At 62.1% G+C, this 18592-nt stretch overlaps 1 protein-coding gene across 1 annotated transcript in view; it reads right to left on the bottom strand.

The window, feature by feature from the left end:
• LOC117432621 (eukaryotic translation initiation factor 3 subunit D) overlaps positions 1–18592 on the bottom strand; it is a 40173-nt gene that overhangs the window by 5252 nt on the left and 16329 nt on the right. The window contains 4 exon segments of the mRNA XM_059016069.1: positions 883–1012; positions 1756–1841; positions 2536–2666; positions 3574–3721. Of these exon segments, the coding sequence (XP_058872052.1) occupies positions 883–1012; positions 1756–1841; positions 2536–2666; positions 3574–3721 (495 nt within the window).

Genomic DNA, 18592 nt, shown 5'->3' with positions numbered 1-18592 from the left:
GTATTGAAAGCGGTCTCTCTCCGGGGTTCCCCTGTATCAGTGGTGTGGGGTTTCCTCGGGTTGAAGCTGTGATTAAAGGTATTGAAAGCGGTCTCTCTCTGGGGTTCCCCTGTATCAGTGGTGTGGGGTTTCCTCGGGTTGAAGCTGTGATTAAAGGTATTGAAAGCGGTCTCTCTCCGGGGTTCCCCTGTATCAGTGGTGTGGGGTTTCCTCGGGTTGAAGCTGTGATTAAAGGTATTGAAAGCGGTCTCTCTCTCTGGGGTTCCCCTGTATCAGTGGTGTGGGGTTTCCTCGGGTTGAAGCTGTGATTAAAGGTATTGAAAGCGGTCTCTCTCTCTGGGGTTCCCCTGTATCAGTGGTGTGGGGTTTCCTCGGGTTGAAGCTGTGATTAAAGGTATTGAAAGCGGTCTCTCTCTGGGGTTCCCCTGTATCAGTGGTGTGGGGTTTCCTCGGGTTGAAGCTGTGATTAAAGGTATTGAAAGCGGTCTCTCTCTGGGGTTCCCCTGTATCAGTGGTGTGGGGTTTCCTCGGGTTGAAGCTGTGATTAAAGGTATTGAAAGCGGTCTCTCTCTGGGGTTCCCCTGTATCAGTGGTGTGGGGTTTCCTCGTGTCGAAGCCGTGATTAAAGGTATTGAAAGCGGTCTCTCTCTGGGGTTCCCCTGTATCAGTGGTGTGGGGTTTCCTCGGGGTGAAGCTGTGATTAAAGGTATTGAAAGCGGTCTCTCTCCGGGGTTCCCCTGTATCAGTGGTGTGGGGTTTCCTCGGGTTGAAGCTGTGATTAAAGGTATTGAAAGCGGTCTCTCTCTGGGATTCCCCTGTATCAGTGGTGTGGGGTTTCCTCGGGTTGAAGCTGTGATTAAAGGTATTGAAAGGGGTCCCTACCCTGGAGTCCCACTCGTTGAGGGTCTTGACGTTGATGAAGGACACTTCCCCGTTGGCTCCGGTCATCACACCATCGTGTTCACAGCGAACGATCAGATCGATATCCTCCCCCAGCTTCCAACGCCGGTACCTGAAACACAGAGAGACACACAGGGGTCAACAAGGCTGAACACACACACACACACACACACACACACACACACACAGGGGTCAACAAGGCTGAACACACACACACTAACACACACACACACACACACACACACACACACACACAGGGGTCAGCAAGGCTGAACACACACACACAGGGGTCAACAAGGCTGAACACACACACACACACAGGGGTCAGCAAGGCTGAACACACACACACACACACACACACACACACACACACACACACACAGGGGTCAACAAGGATGAACACACACACACACACACACACACACACACACACACACACACACAGGGGTCAACAGGGCTGAACACACACACACACACACACACACACACACACACACACACACACAGGGATCAACAGGGCTGAGCACACAAAGCTGGAACCTCACACACACACACACGGTTCAACACTGGAGCCCACTATCTGCTCCCCTCGATCTCCGCTCTCGAACCCGTTCCACTGTCCCGTCCTCAATCTATCTGCTCCCCTCGATCTCCGCTCTCGAACCCGTTCCACTGTCCCGTCCTCAATCTATCTGCTCCCCTCGATCTCCGCTCTCGAACCCGTTCCACCGTCCCGTCCTCAATCTATCCGCTCCCCTCGATCTCCGCTCTCGAACCCGTTCCACTGTCCTGTCCTCAATCTATCTGCTCCCCTCGATCTCCGCTCTCGAACCCGTTCCACGGTCCTGTACTCACCTGTAACCCACTGAAGCCACCTCGCTCTTGTCCACGTCCTCTTCCACAAAGGGGTTGGAGTTGGGGAACTTGTACTTTTCCCCTCCCTGAGAGAAAGGCAGGAAGAGATCAGAGATTTATTTCTTAGCAGACGTCCTTATCCAGGGCAACTTACAATTGTTACAAGATATCACATTATACATTATTTCACATTATACAGATATCACATTATTTTTTACATAGAATTACCCATTTATACAGTTGGGTTTTTAATGGAGCAATCTGTGCAGTGTGGAGTAGTGGTCAGGGCTCTGGACTCTTGACCGGAGGGTTGTGGGTTCAATCCCAGGTGGGGGGGACACTGCTGCTGTACCCTTGAGCAAGATACTTTACCTAGATTGCTCCAGTAAAAACCCAACTGTATAAATGGGTAATTGTATGTCAAAATAATGTGATATCTTGTAACAATTGTAAGTCGCCCTGGATAAGGGCGTCTGCTAAGAAATAAATAAATAAGAATCTTGCTCAAGGGTACAGCAGCAGTGTCCCCCCACCTGGGATTGAACCCACGACCCTCCGGTCAAAAGTCCAGAGCCCTAACCACTACTCCACACTCTACAAGGACTTTGTACACTGTCCACTAATCAGCACTGTTAATATCTTTAGTGAAATGCAGCGATCTTGACTCATTTCTGTACAGTAAAACCTGCCGGTGATCCCATCAAAAGGAAATGCTTTGGCAACGTGAATCCAGCGTGCTGGAGGGGTCTTCAGCAGAGCTGGGAAGGTATCTCGGCTCACCATTTTGAGGCACTGCTGGGAGAAGTTGTGATTGATGTAGGTGGCCTCCATGGCCAGGTTCCGGGGGGAGTTGAAGGAGTTGCCCTCGTCCTGGGGGGGCTCGTTCGCAGTCTCGCTCACCGTCAGCAGATCTGAAAACACAACCGCGCGGGCGGGGCGCGCAGCGCGGCACACGTGAGCCACTGCACAGCATCACAGAGCGCCACTGTAGCACAGAGCGTCACTGCAGCACAGAGCGCCACTGCATCACAGAGCGCCACTGCAGCACCACCATCTATTCTGTGAGAGTACCGAGTAAGCTACGACAAAAAAATGCACTAAAATCATTGTTTCAATTTAAAATACATAACGCAAGTTCTCATTGTACAGCAGTGTGTGCGGAGAGCGCAGCAGCAGGGTTTATCTTGTGTTACCAGCAGGCTAACGTAAATTGAAAGTGTGCTAGGAATTCATTTGATTTCATTACTGTCTATTGTATAGGCTTACTGCAAAAATTACTGTTACATAATCTAATGTGTGCAGAGAACTATACAGAGCACTACAGATGTGCATCAAGTCTTTATAATTAAAATCCAGGACAGTAAAGCCCAGAACACCTATAATCTAGCAGCTATAACCCCCATGCTATACACCCCGACCCTGCCCTGTACAGTAACCCTGCACCCAGTCTCTCTGCACCCCCACCCTGCCCTGTACAGTAACCCTGCACCCCGTCTCTCTGCCCTGTACAGTAACCCTGCACCCCGTCTCTCTGCCCTGTACAGTAACCCTGCACCCCGTCTCTCTGCCCTGTACAGTAACCCTGCACCCCGTCTCTCTGCCCTGTACAGTAACCCTGCACCCCGTCTCTCTGCCCTGTACAGTAACCCTGCACCCCGTCTCTCTGCCCTGTACAGTAACCCTGCACCCCGTCTCTCTGCCCTGTACAGTAACCCTGCACCCCGTCTCTCTGCCCTGTACAGTAACCCTGCACCCCGTCTCTCTGCACCCCCACACTGCCCGGGTGTGTGAACGACACGATGGCCCGCGCTCTCTCACCGAAGTCGGAGTTGTCACGCTTGTCGAAGAAGAGCTTGTTGCCCACTCTCTGGACGATGATGTCCCAGGAGTACACGGAGCGCGTGCAGCACATCAGCGTGGCCAGGATGGCGTCTGTGGCGAACACGTTCCCCTGAGTCTTTGCCAGCTGCAGGAGGAGGAGGAGGAGGGAGAGGGAGGAGAGTTAGCGTTCAGCACGCCCCCTTTCCGGAGTGGCCGACACCCCAACATAAAGGAGGAAACTGTGGTGTGATTCTCATTTATTAACAATCTGAAAACCGTAACATGACTAAGGGCTGGATTCTCAAAGCTATTTAGTCCAGAATTTCGTTGCCCTGCGTGTTTTTAAACCCGTGTTTAAACCTTTTGTGAAGACGGGACTCTGCTGGGACCAGAACCCCAAGTGCAGTTTGAACAGCGGGTTACAAAGCCTCAACATCACCTAATCTGAAAGCAGGGAGGAGGGAGTGAGGCTGGAAGGGGGCTCTGTTTCCTTGCAGGGAGGGAGGGAGGGAGGCTGGAAGGGGGCTCTGTTTCCTTGCAGGGAGGGAGGGAGGGAGGCTGGAAGGGGGCTCTGTTTCCTTGCAGGGAGGGAGGGAGGCTGGAAGGGGGCTCTGTTTCCTTGCAGGGAGGGAGGGAGGCTGGAAGGGCGCTCTGTTTCCTTGCAGGGAGGGAGGGAGGCTGGAAGGGGACTCTGTTTCCTTGCAGGGAGGGAGGGAGGGAGGCTGGAAGGGGGCTCTGTTTCCTTGCAGGGAGGGAGGGAGGGAGGCTGGAAGGGGGCTCTGTTTCCTTGCAGGGAGGGAGGGAGGCTGGAAGGGGGCTCTGTTTCCTTGCAGGGAGGGAGGGAGGCTGGAAGGGGGCTCTGTTTCCTTGCAGGGAGGGAGGGAGGGAGGCTGGAAGGGGGCTCTGTTTCCATGCAGGGAGGGAGGGAGGGAGGCTGGAAGGGGGCTCTGTTTCCTTGCAGGGAGGGAGGGAGGGAGGCTGGAAGGGGGCTCTGTTTCCTTGCAGGGAGGGAGGGAGGGAGGCTGGAAGGGGGCTCTGTTTCCTTGCAGGGAGGGAGTGAGGCTGGAAGGGGGCTCTGTTTCCTTGCAGGGAGGGAGGGAGGCTGGAAGGGGGCTCTGTTTCCTTGCAGGGAGGGAGGGAGGCTGGAAGGGGGCTCTGTTTCCTTGCAGGGAGGGAGGGAGGCTGGAAGGGGGCTCTGTTTCCTTGCAGGGAGGGAGGGAGGCTGGAAGGGGGCTCTGTTTCCTTGCAGGGAGGGAGGGAGGGAGGCTGGAAGGGGGCTCTGTTTCCTTGCAGGGAGGGAGGGAGGGAGGAAGGGGGCTCTGTTTCCTTGCAGGGAGGGAGGGAGGCTGGAAGGGGGCTCTGTTTCCTTGCAGGGAGGAGGGAGGGAGGCTGGAAGGGGGCTCTGTTTCCTTGCAGGGAGGGAGGGAGGCTGGAAGGGGGCGCTGTTTCCTTGCAGGGAGGGAGGGAGGGAGGCTGGAAGGGGGCTCTGTTTCCTTGCAGGGAGGGAGGGAGGCTGGAAGGGGGCTCTGTTTCCTTGCAGGGAGGGAGGGAGGGAGGCTGGAAGGGGGCTCTGTTTCCTTGCAGGGAGGGAGGGAGGGAGGCTGGAAGGGGGCTCTGTTTCCTTGCAGGGAGGGAGGGAGGCTGGAAGGGGGCTCTGTATCCTTGCAGGGAGGGAGGGAGTGAGGCTGGAAGGGGGCTCTGTTTCCTTGCAGGGAGGGAGGGAGCGAGGCTGGAAGGGGGCTCTGTTTCCTTGCAGGGAGGGAGGCTGGAAGGGGGCTCTGTTTCCTTGCAGGGAGGGAGGGAGGGAGGCTGGAAGGGGGCTCTGTTTCCTTGCAGGGAGGGAGGGAGGGAGGCTGGAAGGGCGCTCTGTTTCCTTGCAGGGAGGGAGGCTGGAAGGGGGCTCTGTTTCCTTGCAGGGAGGGAGGGAGGGAGGCTGGAAGGGGGCTCTGTTTCCTTGCAGGGAGGGAGGGAGGGAGGCTGGAAGGGGGCTCTGTTTCCTTGCAGGGAGGGAGGGAGGCTGGAAGGGGGCTCTGTTTCCTTGCAGGGAGGGAGGGAGGGAGGCTGGAAGGGGGCTCTGTTTCCTTGCAGGGAGGGAGGGAGGCTGGAAGGGGGCTCTGTTTCCTTGCAGGGAGGGAGGGAGCGAGGCTGGAAGGGGGCTCTGTTTCCTTGCAGGGAGGGAGGGAGGCTGGAAGGGGGCTCTGTTTCCTTGCAGGGAGGGAGGGAGGGAGGCTGGAAGGGGGCTCTGTTTCCTTGCAGGGAGGGAGGGAGGGAGGCTGGAAGGGGGCTCTGTTTCCTTGCAGGGAGGGAGGGAGGGAGGCTGGAAGGGGGCTCTGTTTCCATGCAGGGAGGGAGGGAGGCTGGAAGGGGGCTCTGTTTCCTTGCAGGGAGGGAGGGAGGCTGGAAGGGGGCTCTGTTTCCTTGCAGGGAGGGAGGGAGGGAGGCTGGAAGGGGGCTCTGTTTCCTTGCAGGGAGGGAGGGAGGGAGGCTGGAAGGGGGCTCTGTTTCCTTGCAGGGAGGGAGGCTGGAAGGGGGCTCTGTTTCCTTGCAGGGAGGGAGGGAGGCTGGAAGGGGGCTCTGTTTCCTTGCAGGGAGGGAGGGAGGCTGGAAGGGGGCTCTGTTTCCTTGCAGGGAGGGAGGGAGGGAGGGAGGCTGGAAGGGGGCTCTGTTTCCTTGCAGGGAGGGAGGGAGCGAGGCTGGAAGGGGGCTCTGTTTCCTTGCAGGGAGGGAGGGAGGGAGGAAGGGGGCTCTGTTTCCTTGCAGGGAGGGAGGGAGGCTGGAAGGGGGCTCTGTTTCCTTGCAGGGAGGGAGGGAGGGAGGGAGGGAGGCTGGAAGGGGGCTCTGTTTCCTTGCAGGGAGGGAGGGAGGGAGGCTGGAAGGGGGCTCTGTTTCCTTGCAGGGAGGGAGGGAGGCTGGAAGGGGGCTCTGTTTCCTTGCAGGGAGGGAGGGAGCGAGGCTGGAAGGGGGCTCTGTTTCCTTGCAGGGAGGGAGGGAGTGAGGCTGGAAGGGGGCTCTGTTTCCTTGCAGGGAGGGAGGGAGCGAGGCTGGAAGGGGGCTCTGTTTCCTTGCAGGGAGGGAGGGAGGGAGGAAGGGGGCTCTGTTTCCTTGCAGGGAGGGAGGGAGGCTGGAAGGGGGCTCTGTTTCCTTGCAGGGAGGGAGGGAGGGAGGGAGGGAGGCTGGAAGGGGGCTCTGTTTCCTTGCAGGGAGGGAGGGAGGGAGGCTGGAAGGGGGCTCTGTTTCCTTGCAGGGAGGGAGGGAGGGAGGCTGGAAGGGGGCTCTGTTTCCTTGCAGGGAGGGAGGGAGGGAGGCTGGAAGGGGGCTCTGTTTCCTTGCAGGGAGAGAGGGAGGGAGGCTGGAAGGGGGCTCTGTTTCCTTGCAGGGAGGGAGGGAGGGAGGCTGGAAGGGGGCTCTGTTTCCTTGCAGGGAGGGAGGGAGGCTGGAAGGGGGCTCTGTTTCCTTGCAGGGAGGGAGGGAGGCTGGAAGGGGGCTCTGTTTCCTTGCAGGGAGGGAGGGAGGCTGGAAGGGGGCTCTGTTTCCTTGCAGGGAGGGAGGGAGGGAGGCTGGAAGGGGGCTCTGTTTCCTTGCAGGGAGGGAGGGAGGGAGGCTGGAAGGGGGCTCTGTTTCCTTGCAGGGAGGGAGGGAGGCTGGAAGGGGGCTCTGTTTCCTTGCAGGGAGGGAGGGAGGCTGGAAGGGGGCTCTGTTTCCTTGCAGGGAGGGAGGGAGGCTGGAAGGGGGCTCTGTTTCCTTGCAGGGAGGGAGGGAGGGAGGGAGGGAGGGGGCTCTGTTTCCTTGCAGGGAGGGAGGGAGTGAGGCAGGAAGGGGGCTCTGTTTCCTTGCAGGGAGGGAGGGAGGCTGGAAGGGGGCTCTGTTTCCTTGCAGGGAGGGAGGGAAGGAGGCTGGAAGGGGGCTCTGTTTCCTTGCAGGGAGGGAGGGAGGGAGGCTGGAAGGGGGCTCTGTTTCCTTGCAGGGAGGGAGGGAGGGAGGCTGGAAGGGGGCTCTGTTTCCTTGCAGGGAGGGAGTCTGGAAGGGGGCTCTGTTTCCTTGCAGGGAGGGAGTGAGGCTGGAAGGGGGCTCTGTTTCCTTGCAGGGAGGGAGGGAGTGAGGCTGGAAGGGGGCTCTGTTTCCTTGCAGGGAGGGAGGGAGTGAGGCTGGAAGGGGGCTCTGTTTCCTTGCAGGGAGGGAGCGAGGCTGGAAGGGGGCTCTGTTTCCTTGCAGGGAGGGAGGGAGGCTGGAAGGGGGCTCTGTTTCCTTGCAGGGAGGGAGGGAGGCTGGAAGGGGGCTCTGTTTCCTTGCAGGGAGGGAGGGAGTGAGGCTGGAAGGGGGCTCTGTTTCCTTGCAGGGAGGGAGGGAGTGAGGCTGGAAGGGGGCTCTGTTTCCTTGCAGGGAGGGAGCGAGGCTGGAAGGGGGCTCTGTTTCCTTGCAGGGAGGGAGGGAGGCTGGAAGGGGGCTCTGTTTCCTTGCAGGGAGGGAGGGAGGCTGGAAGGGGGCTCTGTTTCCTTGCAGGGAGGGAGGGAAGGAGGCTGGAAGGGGGCTCTGTTTCCTTGCAGGGAGGGAGGGAGGGAGGCTGGAAGGGGGCTCTGTTTCCTTGCAGGGAGGGAGGGAGGGAGGCTGGAAGGGGGCTCTGTTTCCTTGCAGGGAGGGAGGGAGGGAGGCTGGAAGGGGGCTCTGTTTCCTTGCAGGGAGGGAGTCTGGAAGGGGGCTCTGTTTCCTTGCAGGGAGGGAGTGAGGCTGGAAGGGGGCTCTGTTTCCTTGCAGGGAGGGAGGGAGTGAGGCTGGAAGGGGGCTCTGTTTCCTTGCAGGGAGGGAGCGAGGCTGGAAGGGGGCTCTGTTTCCTTGCAGGGAGGGAGGGAGGCTGGAAGGGGGCTCTGTTTCCTTGCAGGGAGGGAGGGAGGCTGGAAGGGGGCTCTGTTTCCTTGCAGGGAGGGAGGGAGTGAGGCTGGAAGGGGGCTCTGTTTCCTTGCAGGGAGGGAGGGAGTGAGGCTGGAAGGGGGCTCTGTTTCCTTGCAGGGAGGGAGCGAGGCTGGAAGGGGGCTCTGTTTCCTTGCAGGGAGGGAGGGAGGCTGGAAGGGGGCTCTGTTTCCTTGCAGGGAGGGAGGGAGGCTGGAAGGGGGCTCTGTTTCCTTGCAGGGAGGGAGGGAGTGAGGCTGGAAGGGGGCTCTGTTTCCTTGCAGGGAGGGAGGGAGGGAGGCTGGAAGGGGGCTCTGTTTCCTTGCAGGGAGGGAGGGAGGGAGGCTGGAAGGGGGCTCTGTTTCCTTGCAGGGAGGGAGGGAGGCTGGAAGGGGGCTCTGTTTCCTTGCAGGGAGGGAGGGAGGCTGGAAGGGGGCTCTGTTTCCTTGCAGGGAGGGAGGGAGGTTGGAAGGGGGCTCTGTTTCCTTGCAGGGAGGGAGGGAGGTTGGAAGGGGGCTCTGTTTCCTTGCAGGGAGGGAGGGAGCGAGGCTGGAAGGGGGCTCTGTTTCCTTGCAGGGAGGGAGGGAGGCTGGAAGGGGGCTCTGTTTCCTTGCAGGGAGGGAGGGAGGTTGGAAGGGGGCTCTGTTTCCTTGCAGGGAGGGAGGGAGGTTGGAAGGGGGCTCTGTTTCCTTGCAGGGAGGGAGGGAGGGAGGCTGGAAGGGGGCTCTGTTTCCTTGCAGGGAGGGAGGGAGGCTGGAAGGGGGCTCTGTTTCCTTGCAGGGAGGGAGGGAGGGAGGCTGGAAGGGGGCTCTGTTTCCTTGCAGGCAGCGAGGCTGGAAGGGGGCTCTGTTTCCTTGCAGGGAGGGAGGGAGGGAGGCTGGAAGGGGGCTCTGTTTCCTTGCAGGGAGGGAGGGAGGCTGGAAGGGGGCTCTGTTTCCTTGCAGGGAGGGAGGGAGGGAGGCTGGAAGGGGGCTCTGTTTCCTTGCAGGGAGGGAGGGAGGCTGGAAGGGGGCTCTGTTTCCTTGCAGGGAGGGAGGGAGGGAGGCTGGAAGGGGGCTCTGTTTCCTTGCAGGGAGGGAGGGAGGGAGGGAGGCTGGAAGGGGGCTCTGTTTCCTTGCAGGGAGGGAGGGAGGGAGGCTGGAAGGGGGCTCTGTTTCCTTGCAGGGAGGGAGGCTGGAAGGGGGCTCTGTTTCCTTGCAGGGAGGGAGTGAGGCTGGAAGGGGGCTCTGTTTCCTTGCAGGGAGGGAGGGAGGCTGGAAGGGGGCTCTGTTTCCTTGCAGGGAGGGAGGGAGGGAGGCTGGAAGGGGGCTCTGTTTCCTTGCAGGGAGGGAGGGAGGGGGGCTGGAAGGGGGCTCTGTTTCCTTGCAGGGAGTGAGGCTGGAAGGGGGCTCTGTTTCCTTGCAGGGAGGGAGGGAGGGAGGCTGGAAGGGGGCGCTGTTTCCTTGCAGGGAGGGAGGGAGGCTGGAAGGGGGCTCTGTTTCCTTGCAGGGAGGGAGGCTGGAAGGGGGCTCTGTTTCCTTGCAGGGAGGGAGGCTGGAAGGGGGCTCTGTTTCCTTGCAGGCAGCGAGGCTGGAAGGGGGCTCTGTTTCCTTGCAGGGAGGGAGGGAGGGAGGGAGGCTGGAAGGGCGCTCTGTTTCCTTGCAGGGAGGGAGGGAGGGAGGCTGGAAGGGGGCTCTGTTTCCTTGCAGGGAGGGAGGGAGGGAGGCTGGAAGGGGGCTCTGTTTCCTTGCAGGGAGGGAGGCTGGAAGGGGGCTCTGTTTCCTTGCAGGGAGGGAGGGAGGCTGGAAGGGGGCTCTGTTTCCTTGCAGGGAGGGAGGGAGGGAGGCTGGAAGGGGGCTCTGTTTCCTTGCAGGGAGGGAGGGAGGGAGGCTGGAAGGGGGCTCTGTTTCCTTGCAGGGAGGGAGGGAGGCTGGAAGGGGGCTCTTTCCTTGCAGGGAGGGAGGGAGGGAGGGAGGCTGGAAGGGGGCTCTGTTTCCTTGCAGGGAGGGAGGGAGGCTGGAAGGGGGCTCTGTTTCCTTGCAGGGAGGGAGGGAGGGAGGCTGGAAGGGGGCTCTGTTTCCTTGCAGGGAGGGAGGGAGGGAGGCTGGAAGGGGGCTCTGTTTCCTTGCAGGGAGGGAGGCTGGAAGGGGGCTCTGTTTCCTTGCAGGGAGGGAGGGAGGCTGGAAGGGGGCTCTGTTTCCTTGCAGGGAGGGAGGGAGGCTGGAAGGGGGCTCTGTTTCCTTGCAGGGAGGGAGGGAGGGAGGCTGGAAGGGGGCTCTGTTTCCTTGCAGGGAGTGAGGCTGGAAGGGGGCTCTGTTTCCTTGCAGGGAGGGAGGGAGCGAGGCTGGAAGGGGGCTCTGTTTCCTTGCAGGGAGTGAGGCTGGAAGGGGGCTCTGTTTCCTTGCAGGGAGGGAGGGAGCGAGGCTGGAAGGGGGCTCTGTTTCCTTGCAGGGAGGGAGGGAGGGAGGCTGGAAGGGGGCTCTGTTTCCTTGCAGGGAGGGAGGGAGGCTGGAAGGGGGCTCTGTTTCCTTGCAGGGAGGGAGGGAGGCTGGAAGGGGGCTCTGTTTCCTTGCAGGGAGGGAGGGAGGGAGGCTGGAAGGGGGCTCTGTTTCCTTGCAGGGAGGGAGGGAGGCTGGAAGGGGGCTCTGTATCCTTGCAGGGAGGGAGGGAGTGAGGCTGGAAGGGGGCTCTGTTTCCTTGCAGGGAGGGAGGGAGCGAGGCTGGAAGGGGGCTCTGTTTCCTTGCAGGGAGGGAGGGAGTGAGGCTGGAAGGGGGCTCTGTTTCCTTGCAGGGAGGGAGGGAGTGAGGCTGGAAGGGGGCTCTGTTTCCTTGCAGGGAGGGAGCGAGGCTGGAAGGGGGCTCTGTTTCCTTGCAGGGAGAGAGGGAGGGAGGCTGGAAGGGGGCTCTGTTTCCTTGCAGGGAGGGAGGGAGGCTGGAAGGGGGCTCTGTTTCCTTGCAGGGAGGGAGGGAGGCTGGAAGGGGGCTCTGTTTCCTTGCAGGGAGGGAGGGAGGCTGGAAGGGGACTCTGTTTCCTTGCAGGGAGGGAGGGAGGGAGGCTGGAAGGGGGCTCTGTTTCCTTGCAGGGAGGGAGGGAGGCTGGAAGGGGGCTCTGTTTCCTTGCAGGGAGGGAGGGAGGCTGGAAGGGGGCTCTGTTTCCTTGCAGGGAGGGAGGGAGTGAGGCTGGAAGGGGGCTCTGTTTCCTTGCAGGGAGGGAGGGAGGGAGGCTGGAAGGGGGCTCTGTTTCCTTGCAGGGAGGAGGGAGTGAGGCTGGAAGGGGGCTCTGTTTCCTTGCAGGGAGGGAGGGAGGGAGGCTGGAAGGGGGCTCTGTTTCCTTGCAGGGAGGGAGGGAGGCTGGAAGGGGGCTCTGTTTCCTTGCAGGGAGGGAGGGAGGGAGGCTGGAAGGGGGCTCTGTTTCCTTGCAGGGAGGGAGGGAGGGAGGCTGGAAGGGGGCTCTGTTTCCTTGCAGGGAGGGAGGGAGGCTGGAAGGGGGCTCTGTTTCCTTGCAGGGAGGGAGGGAGGGAGGGAGGGAGGGGGCTCTGTTTCCTTGCAGGGAGGAAGGGAGTGAGGCTGGAAGGGGGCTCTGTTTCCTTGCAGGGAGGGAGGGAGGCTGGAAGGGGGCTCTGTTTCCTTGCAGGGAGGGAGGGAGGGAGGCTGGAAGGGGGCTCTGTTTCCTTGCAGGGAGGGAGGGAGGGGGGCTGGAAGGGGGCTCTGTTTCCTTGCAGGGAGTGAGGCTGGAAGGGGGCTCTGTTTCCTTGCAGGGAGGGAGGGAGGGAGGCTGGAAGGGGGCGCTGTTTCCTTGCAGGGAGGGAGGGAGGCTGGAAGGGGGCTCTGTTTCCTTGCAGGGAGGGAGGCTGGAAGGGGGCTCTGTTTCCTTGCAGGGAGGGAGGCTGGAAGGGGGCTCTGTTTCCTTGCAGGCAGCGAGGCTGGAAGGGGGCTCTGTTTCCTTGCAGGGAGGGAGGGAGGGAGGGAGGCTGGAAGGGCGCTCTGTTTCCTTGCAGGGAGGGAGGGAGGGAGGCTGGAAGGGGGCTCTGTTTCCTTGCAGGGAGGGAGGGAGGGAGGCTGGAAGGGGGCTCTGTTTCCTTGCAGGGAGGGAGGCTGGAAGGGGGCTCTGTTTCCTTGCAGGGAGGGAGGGAGGCTGGAAGGGGGCTCTGTTTCCTTGCAGGGAGGGAGGGAGGGAGGCTGGAAGGGGGCTCTGTTTCCTTGCAGGGAGGGAGGGAGGGAGGCTGGAAGGGGGCTCTGTTTCCTTGCAGGGAGGGAGGGAGGCTGGAAGGGGGCTCTGTTTCCTTGCAGGGAGGGAGGGAGGGAGGGAGGCTGGAAGGGGGCTCTGTTTCCTTGCAGGGAGGGAGGGAGGCTGGAAGGGGGCTCTGTTTCCTTGCAGGGAGGGAGGGAGGGAGGCTGGAAGGGGGCTCTGTTTCCTTGCAGGGAGGGAGGGAGGGAGGCTGGAAGGGGGCTCTGTTTCCTTGCAGGGAGGGAGGCTGGAAGGGGGCTCTGTTTCCTTGCAGGGAGGGAGGGAGGCTGGAAGGGGGCTCTGTTTCCTTGCAGGGAGGGAGGGAGGCTGGAAGGGGGCTCTGTTTCCTTGCAGGGAGGGAGGGAGGGAGGCTGGAAGGGGGCTCTGTTTCCTTGCAGGGAGTGAGGCTGGAAGGGGGCTCTGTTTCCTTGCAGGGAGGGAGGGAGCGAGGCTGGAAGGGGGCTCTGTTTCCTTGCAGGGAGTGAGGCTGGAAGGGGGCTCTGTTTCCTTGCAGGGAGGGAGGGAGCGAGGCTGGAAGGGGGCTCTGTTTCCTTGCAGGGAGGGAGGGAGGGAGGCTGGAAGGGGGCTCTGTTTCCTTGCAGGGAGGGAGGGAGGCTGGAAGGGGGCTCTGTTTCCTTGCAGGGAGGGAGGGAGCGAGGCTGGAAGGGGGCTCTGTTTCCTTGCAGGGAGGGAGGGAGGGAGGCTGGAAGGGGGCTCTGTTTCCTTGCAGGGAGGGAGGGAGGCTGGAAGGGGGCTCTGTATCCTTGCAGGGAGGGAGGGAGTGAGGCTGGAAGGGGGCTCTGTTTCCTTGCAGGGAGGGAGGGAGCGAGGCTGGAAGGGGGCTCTGTTTCCTTGCAGGGAGGGAGGGAGTGAGGCTGGAAGGGGGCTCTGTTTCCTTGCAGGGAGGGAGGGAGTGAGGCTGGAAGGGGGCTCTGTTTCCTTGCAGGGAGGGAGCGAGGCTGGAAGGGGGCTCTGTTTCCTTGCAGGGAGAGAGGGAGGGAGGCTGGAAGGGGGCTCTGTTTCCTTGCAGGGAGGGAGGGAGGGAGGCTGGAAGGGGGCTCTGTTTCCTTGCAGGGAGGGAGGGAGGGAGGAAGGGGGCTCTGTTTCCTTGCAGGGAGGGAGGGAGGCTGGAAGGGGGCTCTGTTTCCTTGCAGGGAGGGAGGGAGGGAGGCTGGAAGGGGGCTCTGTTTCCTTGCAGGGAGGGAGGGAGGGAGGCTGGAAGGGGGCTCTGTTTCCTTGCAGGGAGGGAGGGAGGCTGGAAGGGGGCTCTGTTTCCTTGCAGGGAGGGAGGGAGGCTGGAAGGGGGCTCTGTTTCCTTGCAGGGAGGGAGGGAGGCTGGAAGGGGGCTCTGTTTCCTTGCAGGGAGGGAGGGAGGCTGGAAGGGGACTCTGTTTCCTTGCAGGGAGGGAGGGAGGGAGGCTGGAAGGGGGCTCTGTTTCCTTGCAGGGAGGGAGGGAGGCTGGAAGGGGGCTCTGTTTCCTTGCAGGGAGGGAGGGAGGCTGGAAGGGGGCTCTGTTTCCTTGCAGGGAGGGAGGGAGGGAGGCTGGAAGGGGGCTCTGTTTCCTTGCAGGGAGGGAGGGAGGGAGGCTGGAAGGGGGCTCTGTTTCCTTGCAGGGAGGAGGGAGTGAGGCTGGAAGGGGGCTCTGTTTCCTTGCAGGGAGGGAGGGAGGGAGGCTGGAAGGGGGCTCTGTTTCCTTGCAGGGAGGGAGGGAGGCTGGAAGGGGGCTCTGTTTCCTTGCAGGGAGGGAGGGAGGGAGGCTGGAAGGGGGCTCTGTTTCCTTGCAGGGAGGGAGGGAGGGAGGCTGGAAGGGGGCTCTGTTTCCTTGCAGGGAGGGAGGCTGGAAGGGGGCTCTGTTTCCTTGCAGGGAGGGAGGGAGGGAGGGAGGGAGGGGGCTCTGTTTCCTTGCAGGGAGGAAGGGAGTGAGGCTGGAAGGGGGCTCTGTTTCCTTGCAGGGAGGGAGGGAGGCTGGAAGGGGGCTCTGTTTCCTTGCAGGGAGGGAGGGAGGGAGGCTGGAAGGGGGCTCTGTTTCCTTGCAGGGAGGGAGGGAGGGAGGCTGGAAGGGGGCTCTGTTTCCTTGCAGGGAGGGAGGGAGGGAGGCTGGAAGGGGGCTCTGTTTCCTTGCAGGGAGGGAGGGAGGGAGGCTGGAAGGGGGCTCTGTTTCCTTGCAGGGAGGGAGGGAGGGAGGCTGGAAGGGGGCTCTGTTTCCTTGCAGGGAGGGAGTCTGGAAGGGGGCTCTGTTTCCTTGCAGGGAGGGAGGGAGGCTGGAAGGGGGCTCTGTTTCCTTGCAGGGAGGGAGTGAGGCTGGAAGGGGGCTCTGTTTCCTTGCAGGGAGGGAGGGAGCGAGGCTGGAAGGGGGCTCTGTTTCCTTGCAGGGAGGGAGGGAGGGAGGCTGGAAGGGGGCTCTGTTTCCTTGCAGGGAGGGAGGGAGGCTGGAAGGGGGCTCTGTTTCCTTGCAGGGAGGGAGGGAGGCTGGAAGGGGGCTCTGTTTCCTTGCAGGGAGGGAGGGAGCGAGGCTGGAAGGGGGCTCTGTTTCCTTGCAGGGAGGGAGGGAGCGAGGCTGGAAGGGGGCTCTGTTTCCTTGCAGGGAGGGAGGGAGTGAGGCTGGAAGGGGGCTCTGTTTCCTTGCAGGGAGGGAGGGAGTGAGGCTGGAAGGGGGCTCTGTTTCCTTGCAGGGAGGGAGCGAGGCTGGAAGGGGGCTCTGTTTCCTTGCAGGGAGGGAGGGAGGCTGGAAGGGGGCTCTGTTTCCTTGCAGGGAGGGAGGGAGGCTGGAAGGGGGCTCTGTTTCCTTGCAGGGAGGGAGGGAGTGAGGCTGGAAGGGGGCTCTGTTTCCTTGCAGGGAGGGAGGGAGGGAGGCTGGAAGGGGGCTCTGTTTCCTTGCAGGGAGGGAGGGAGGGAGGCTGGAAGGGGGCTCTGTTTCCTTGCAGGGAGGGAGGGAGGCTGGAAGGGGGCTCTGTTTCCTTGCAGGGAGGGAGGGAGGCTGGAAGGGGGCTCTGTTTCCTTGCAGGGAGGGAGGGAGGTTGGAAGGGGGCTCTGTTTCCTTGCAGGGAGGGAGGGAGCGAGGCTGGAAGGGGGCTCTGTTTCCTTGCAGGGAGGGAGGGAGGCTGGAAGGGGGCTCTGTTTCCTTGCAGGGAGGGAGGGAGGTTGGAAGGGGGCTCTGTTTCCTTGCAGGGAGGGAGGGAGGTTGGAAGGGGGCTCTGTTTCCTTGCAGGGAGGGAGGGAGGGAGGCTGGAAGGGGGCTCTGTTTCCTTGCAGGGAGGGAGGGAGGCTGGAAGGGGGCTCTGTTTCCTTGCAGGGAGGGAGGGAGGGAGGCTGGAAGGGGGCTCTGTTTCCTTGCAGGCAGCGAGGCTGGAAGGGGGCTCTGTTTCCTTGCAGGGAGGGAGGGAGGGAGGCTGGAAGGGGGCTCTGTTTCCTTGCAGGGAGGGAGGGAGGCTGGAAGGGGGCTCTGTTTCCTTGCAGGGAGGGAGGGAGGGAGGCTGGAAGGGGGCTCTGTTTCCTTGCAGGGAGGGAGGGAGGCTGGAAGGGGGCTCTGTTTCCTTGCAGGGAGGGAGGGAGGGAGGCTGGAAGGGGGCTCTGTTTCCTTGCAGGGAGGGAGGGAGGGAGGCTGGAAGGGGGCTCTGTTTCCTTGCAGGGAGGGAGGTTGGAAGGGGGCTCTGTTTCCTTGCAGGGAGGGAGTGAGGCTGGAAGGGGGCTCTGTTTCCTTGCAGGGAGGGAGGGAGGCTGGAAGGGGGCTCTGTTTCCTTGCAGGGAGGGAGGGAGGGAGGCTGGAAGGGGGCTCTGTTTCCTTGCAGGGAGGGAGGGAGGGGGGCTGGAAGGGGGCTCTGTTTCCTTGCAGGGAGTGAGGCTGGAAGGGGGCTCTGTTTCCTTGCAGGGAGGGAGGGAGGGAGGCTGGAAGGGGGCGCTGTTTCCTTGCAGGGAGGGAGGGAGGCTGGAAGGGGGCTCTGTTTCCTTGCAGGGAGGGAGGCTGGAAGGGGGCTCTGTTTCCTTGCAGAGAGGGAGGCTGGAAGGGGGCTCTGTTTCCTTGCAGGCAGCGAGGCTGGAAGGGGGCTCTGTTTCCTTGCAGGGAGGGAGGGAGGGAGGGAGGCTGGAAGGGCGCTCTGTTTCCTTGCAGGGAGGGAGGGAGGGAGGCTGGAAGGGGGCTCTGTTTCCTTGCAGGGAGGGAGGGAGGGAGGCTGGAAGGGGGCTCTGTTTCCTTGCAGGGAGGGAGGGAGGCTGGAAGGGGGCTCTGTTTCCTTGCAGGGAGGGAGGGAGGCTGGAAGGGGGCTCTGTTTCCTTGCAGGGAGGGAGGGAGGTTGGAAGGGGGCTCTGTTTCCTTGCAGGGAGGGAGGGAGCGAGGCTGGAAGGGGGCTCTGTTTCCTTGCAGGGAGGGAGGGAGGCTGGAAGGGGGCTCTGTTTCCTTGCAGGGAGGGAGGGAGGTTGGAAGGGGGCTCTGTTTCCTTGCAGGGAGGGAGGGAGGTTGGAAGGGGGCTCTGTTTCCTTGCAGGGAGGGAGGGAGGGAGGCTGGAAGGGGGCTCTGTTTCCTTGCAGGGAGGGAGGGAGGCTGGAAGGGGGCTCTGTTTCCTTGCAGGGAGGGAGGGAGGGAGGCTGGAAGGGGGCTCTGTTTCCTTGCAGGCAGCGAGGCTGGAAGGGGGCTCTGTTTCCTTGCAGGGAGGGAGGGAGGGAGGCTGGAAGGGGGCTCTGTTTCCTTGCAGGGAGGGAGGGAGGCTGGAAGGGGGCTCTGTTTCCTTGCAGGGAGGGAGGGAGGGAGGCTGGAAGGGGGCTCTGTTTCCTTGCAGGGAGGGAGGTTGGAAGGGGGCTCTGTTTCCTTGCAGGGAGGGAGTGAGGCTGGAAGGGGGCTCTGTTTCCTTGCAGGGAGGGAGGGAGGCTGGAAGGGGGCTCTGTTTCCTTGCAGGGAGGGAGGGAGGGAGGCTGGAAGGGGGCTCTGTTTCCTTGCAGGGAGGGAGGGAGGCTGGAAGGGGGCTCTGTTTCCTTGCAGGGAGGGAGGGAGGGAGGCTGGAAGGGGGCTCTGTTTCCTTGCAGGCAGCGAGGCTGGAAGGGGGCTCTGTTTCCTTGCAGGGAGGGAGGGAGGGAGGCTGGAAGGGGGCTCTGTTTCCTTGCAGGGAGGGAGGGAGGCTGGAAGGGGGCTCTGTTTCCTTGCAGGGAGGGAGGGAGGGAGGCTGGAAGGGGGCTCTGTTTCCTTGCAGGGAGGGAGGTTGGAAGGGGGCTCTGTTTCCTTGCAGGGAGGGAGTGAGGCTGGAAGGGGGCTCTGTTTCCTTGCAGGGAGGGAGGGAGGCTGGAAGGGGGCTCTGTTTCCTTGCAGGGAGGGAGGGAGGGAGGCTGGAAGGGGGCTCTGTTTCCTTGCAGGGAGGGAGGGAGGGGGGCTGGAAGGGGGCTCTGTTTCCTTGCAGGGAGTGAGGCTGGAAGGGGGCTCTGTTTCCTTGCAGGGAGGGAGGGAGGGAGGCTGGAAGGGGGCGCTGTTTCCTTGCAGGGAGGGAGGGAGGCTGGAAGGGGGCTCTGTTTCCTTGCAGGGAGGGAGGCTGGAAGGGGGCTCTGTTTCCTTGCAGAGAGGGAGGCTGGAAGGGGGCTCTGTTTCCTTGCAGGCAGCGAGGCTGGAAGGGGGCTCTGTTTCCTTGCAGGGAGGGAGGGAGGGAGGCTGGAAGGGCGCTCTGTTTCCTTGCAGGGAGGGAGGGAGGGAGGCTGGAAGGGGGCTCTGTTTCCTTGCAGGGAGGGAGGGAGGGAGGCTGGAAGGGGGCTCTGTTTCCTTGCAGGGAGGGAGGCTGGAAGGGGGCTCTGTTTCCTTGCAGGGAGGGAGGGAGGCTGGAAGGGGGCTCTGTTTCCTTGCAGGGAGGGAGGCTGGAAGGGGGCTCTGTTTCCTTGCAGGCAGCGAGGCTGGAAGGGGGCTCTGTTTCCTTGCAGGGAGGGAGGGAGGGAGGCTGGAAGGGGGCTCT

The sequence above is a fragment of the Acipenser ruthenus genome, chromosome 52, assembly GCF_902713425.1.
Source record: "Acipenser ruthenus chromosome 52, fAciRut3.2 maternal haplotype, whole genome shotgun sequence".
Lineage (NCBI taxonomy): Eukaryota > Metazoa > Chordata > Actinopteri > Acipenseriformes > Acipenseridae > Acipenser > Acipenser ruthenus.
The sequence above is the reverse complement of the archived record's forward strand: the minus strand, read 5'-3'. Positions and strand labels throughout refer to the sequence as shown.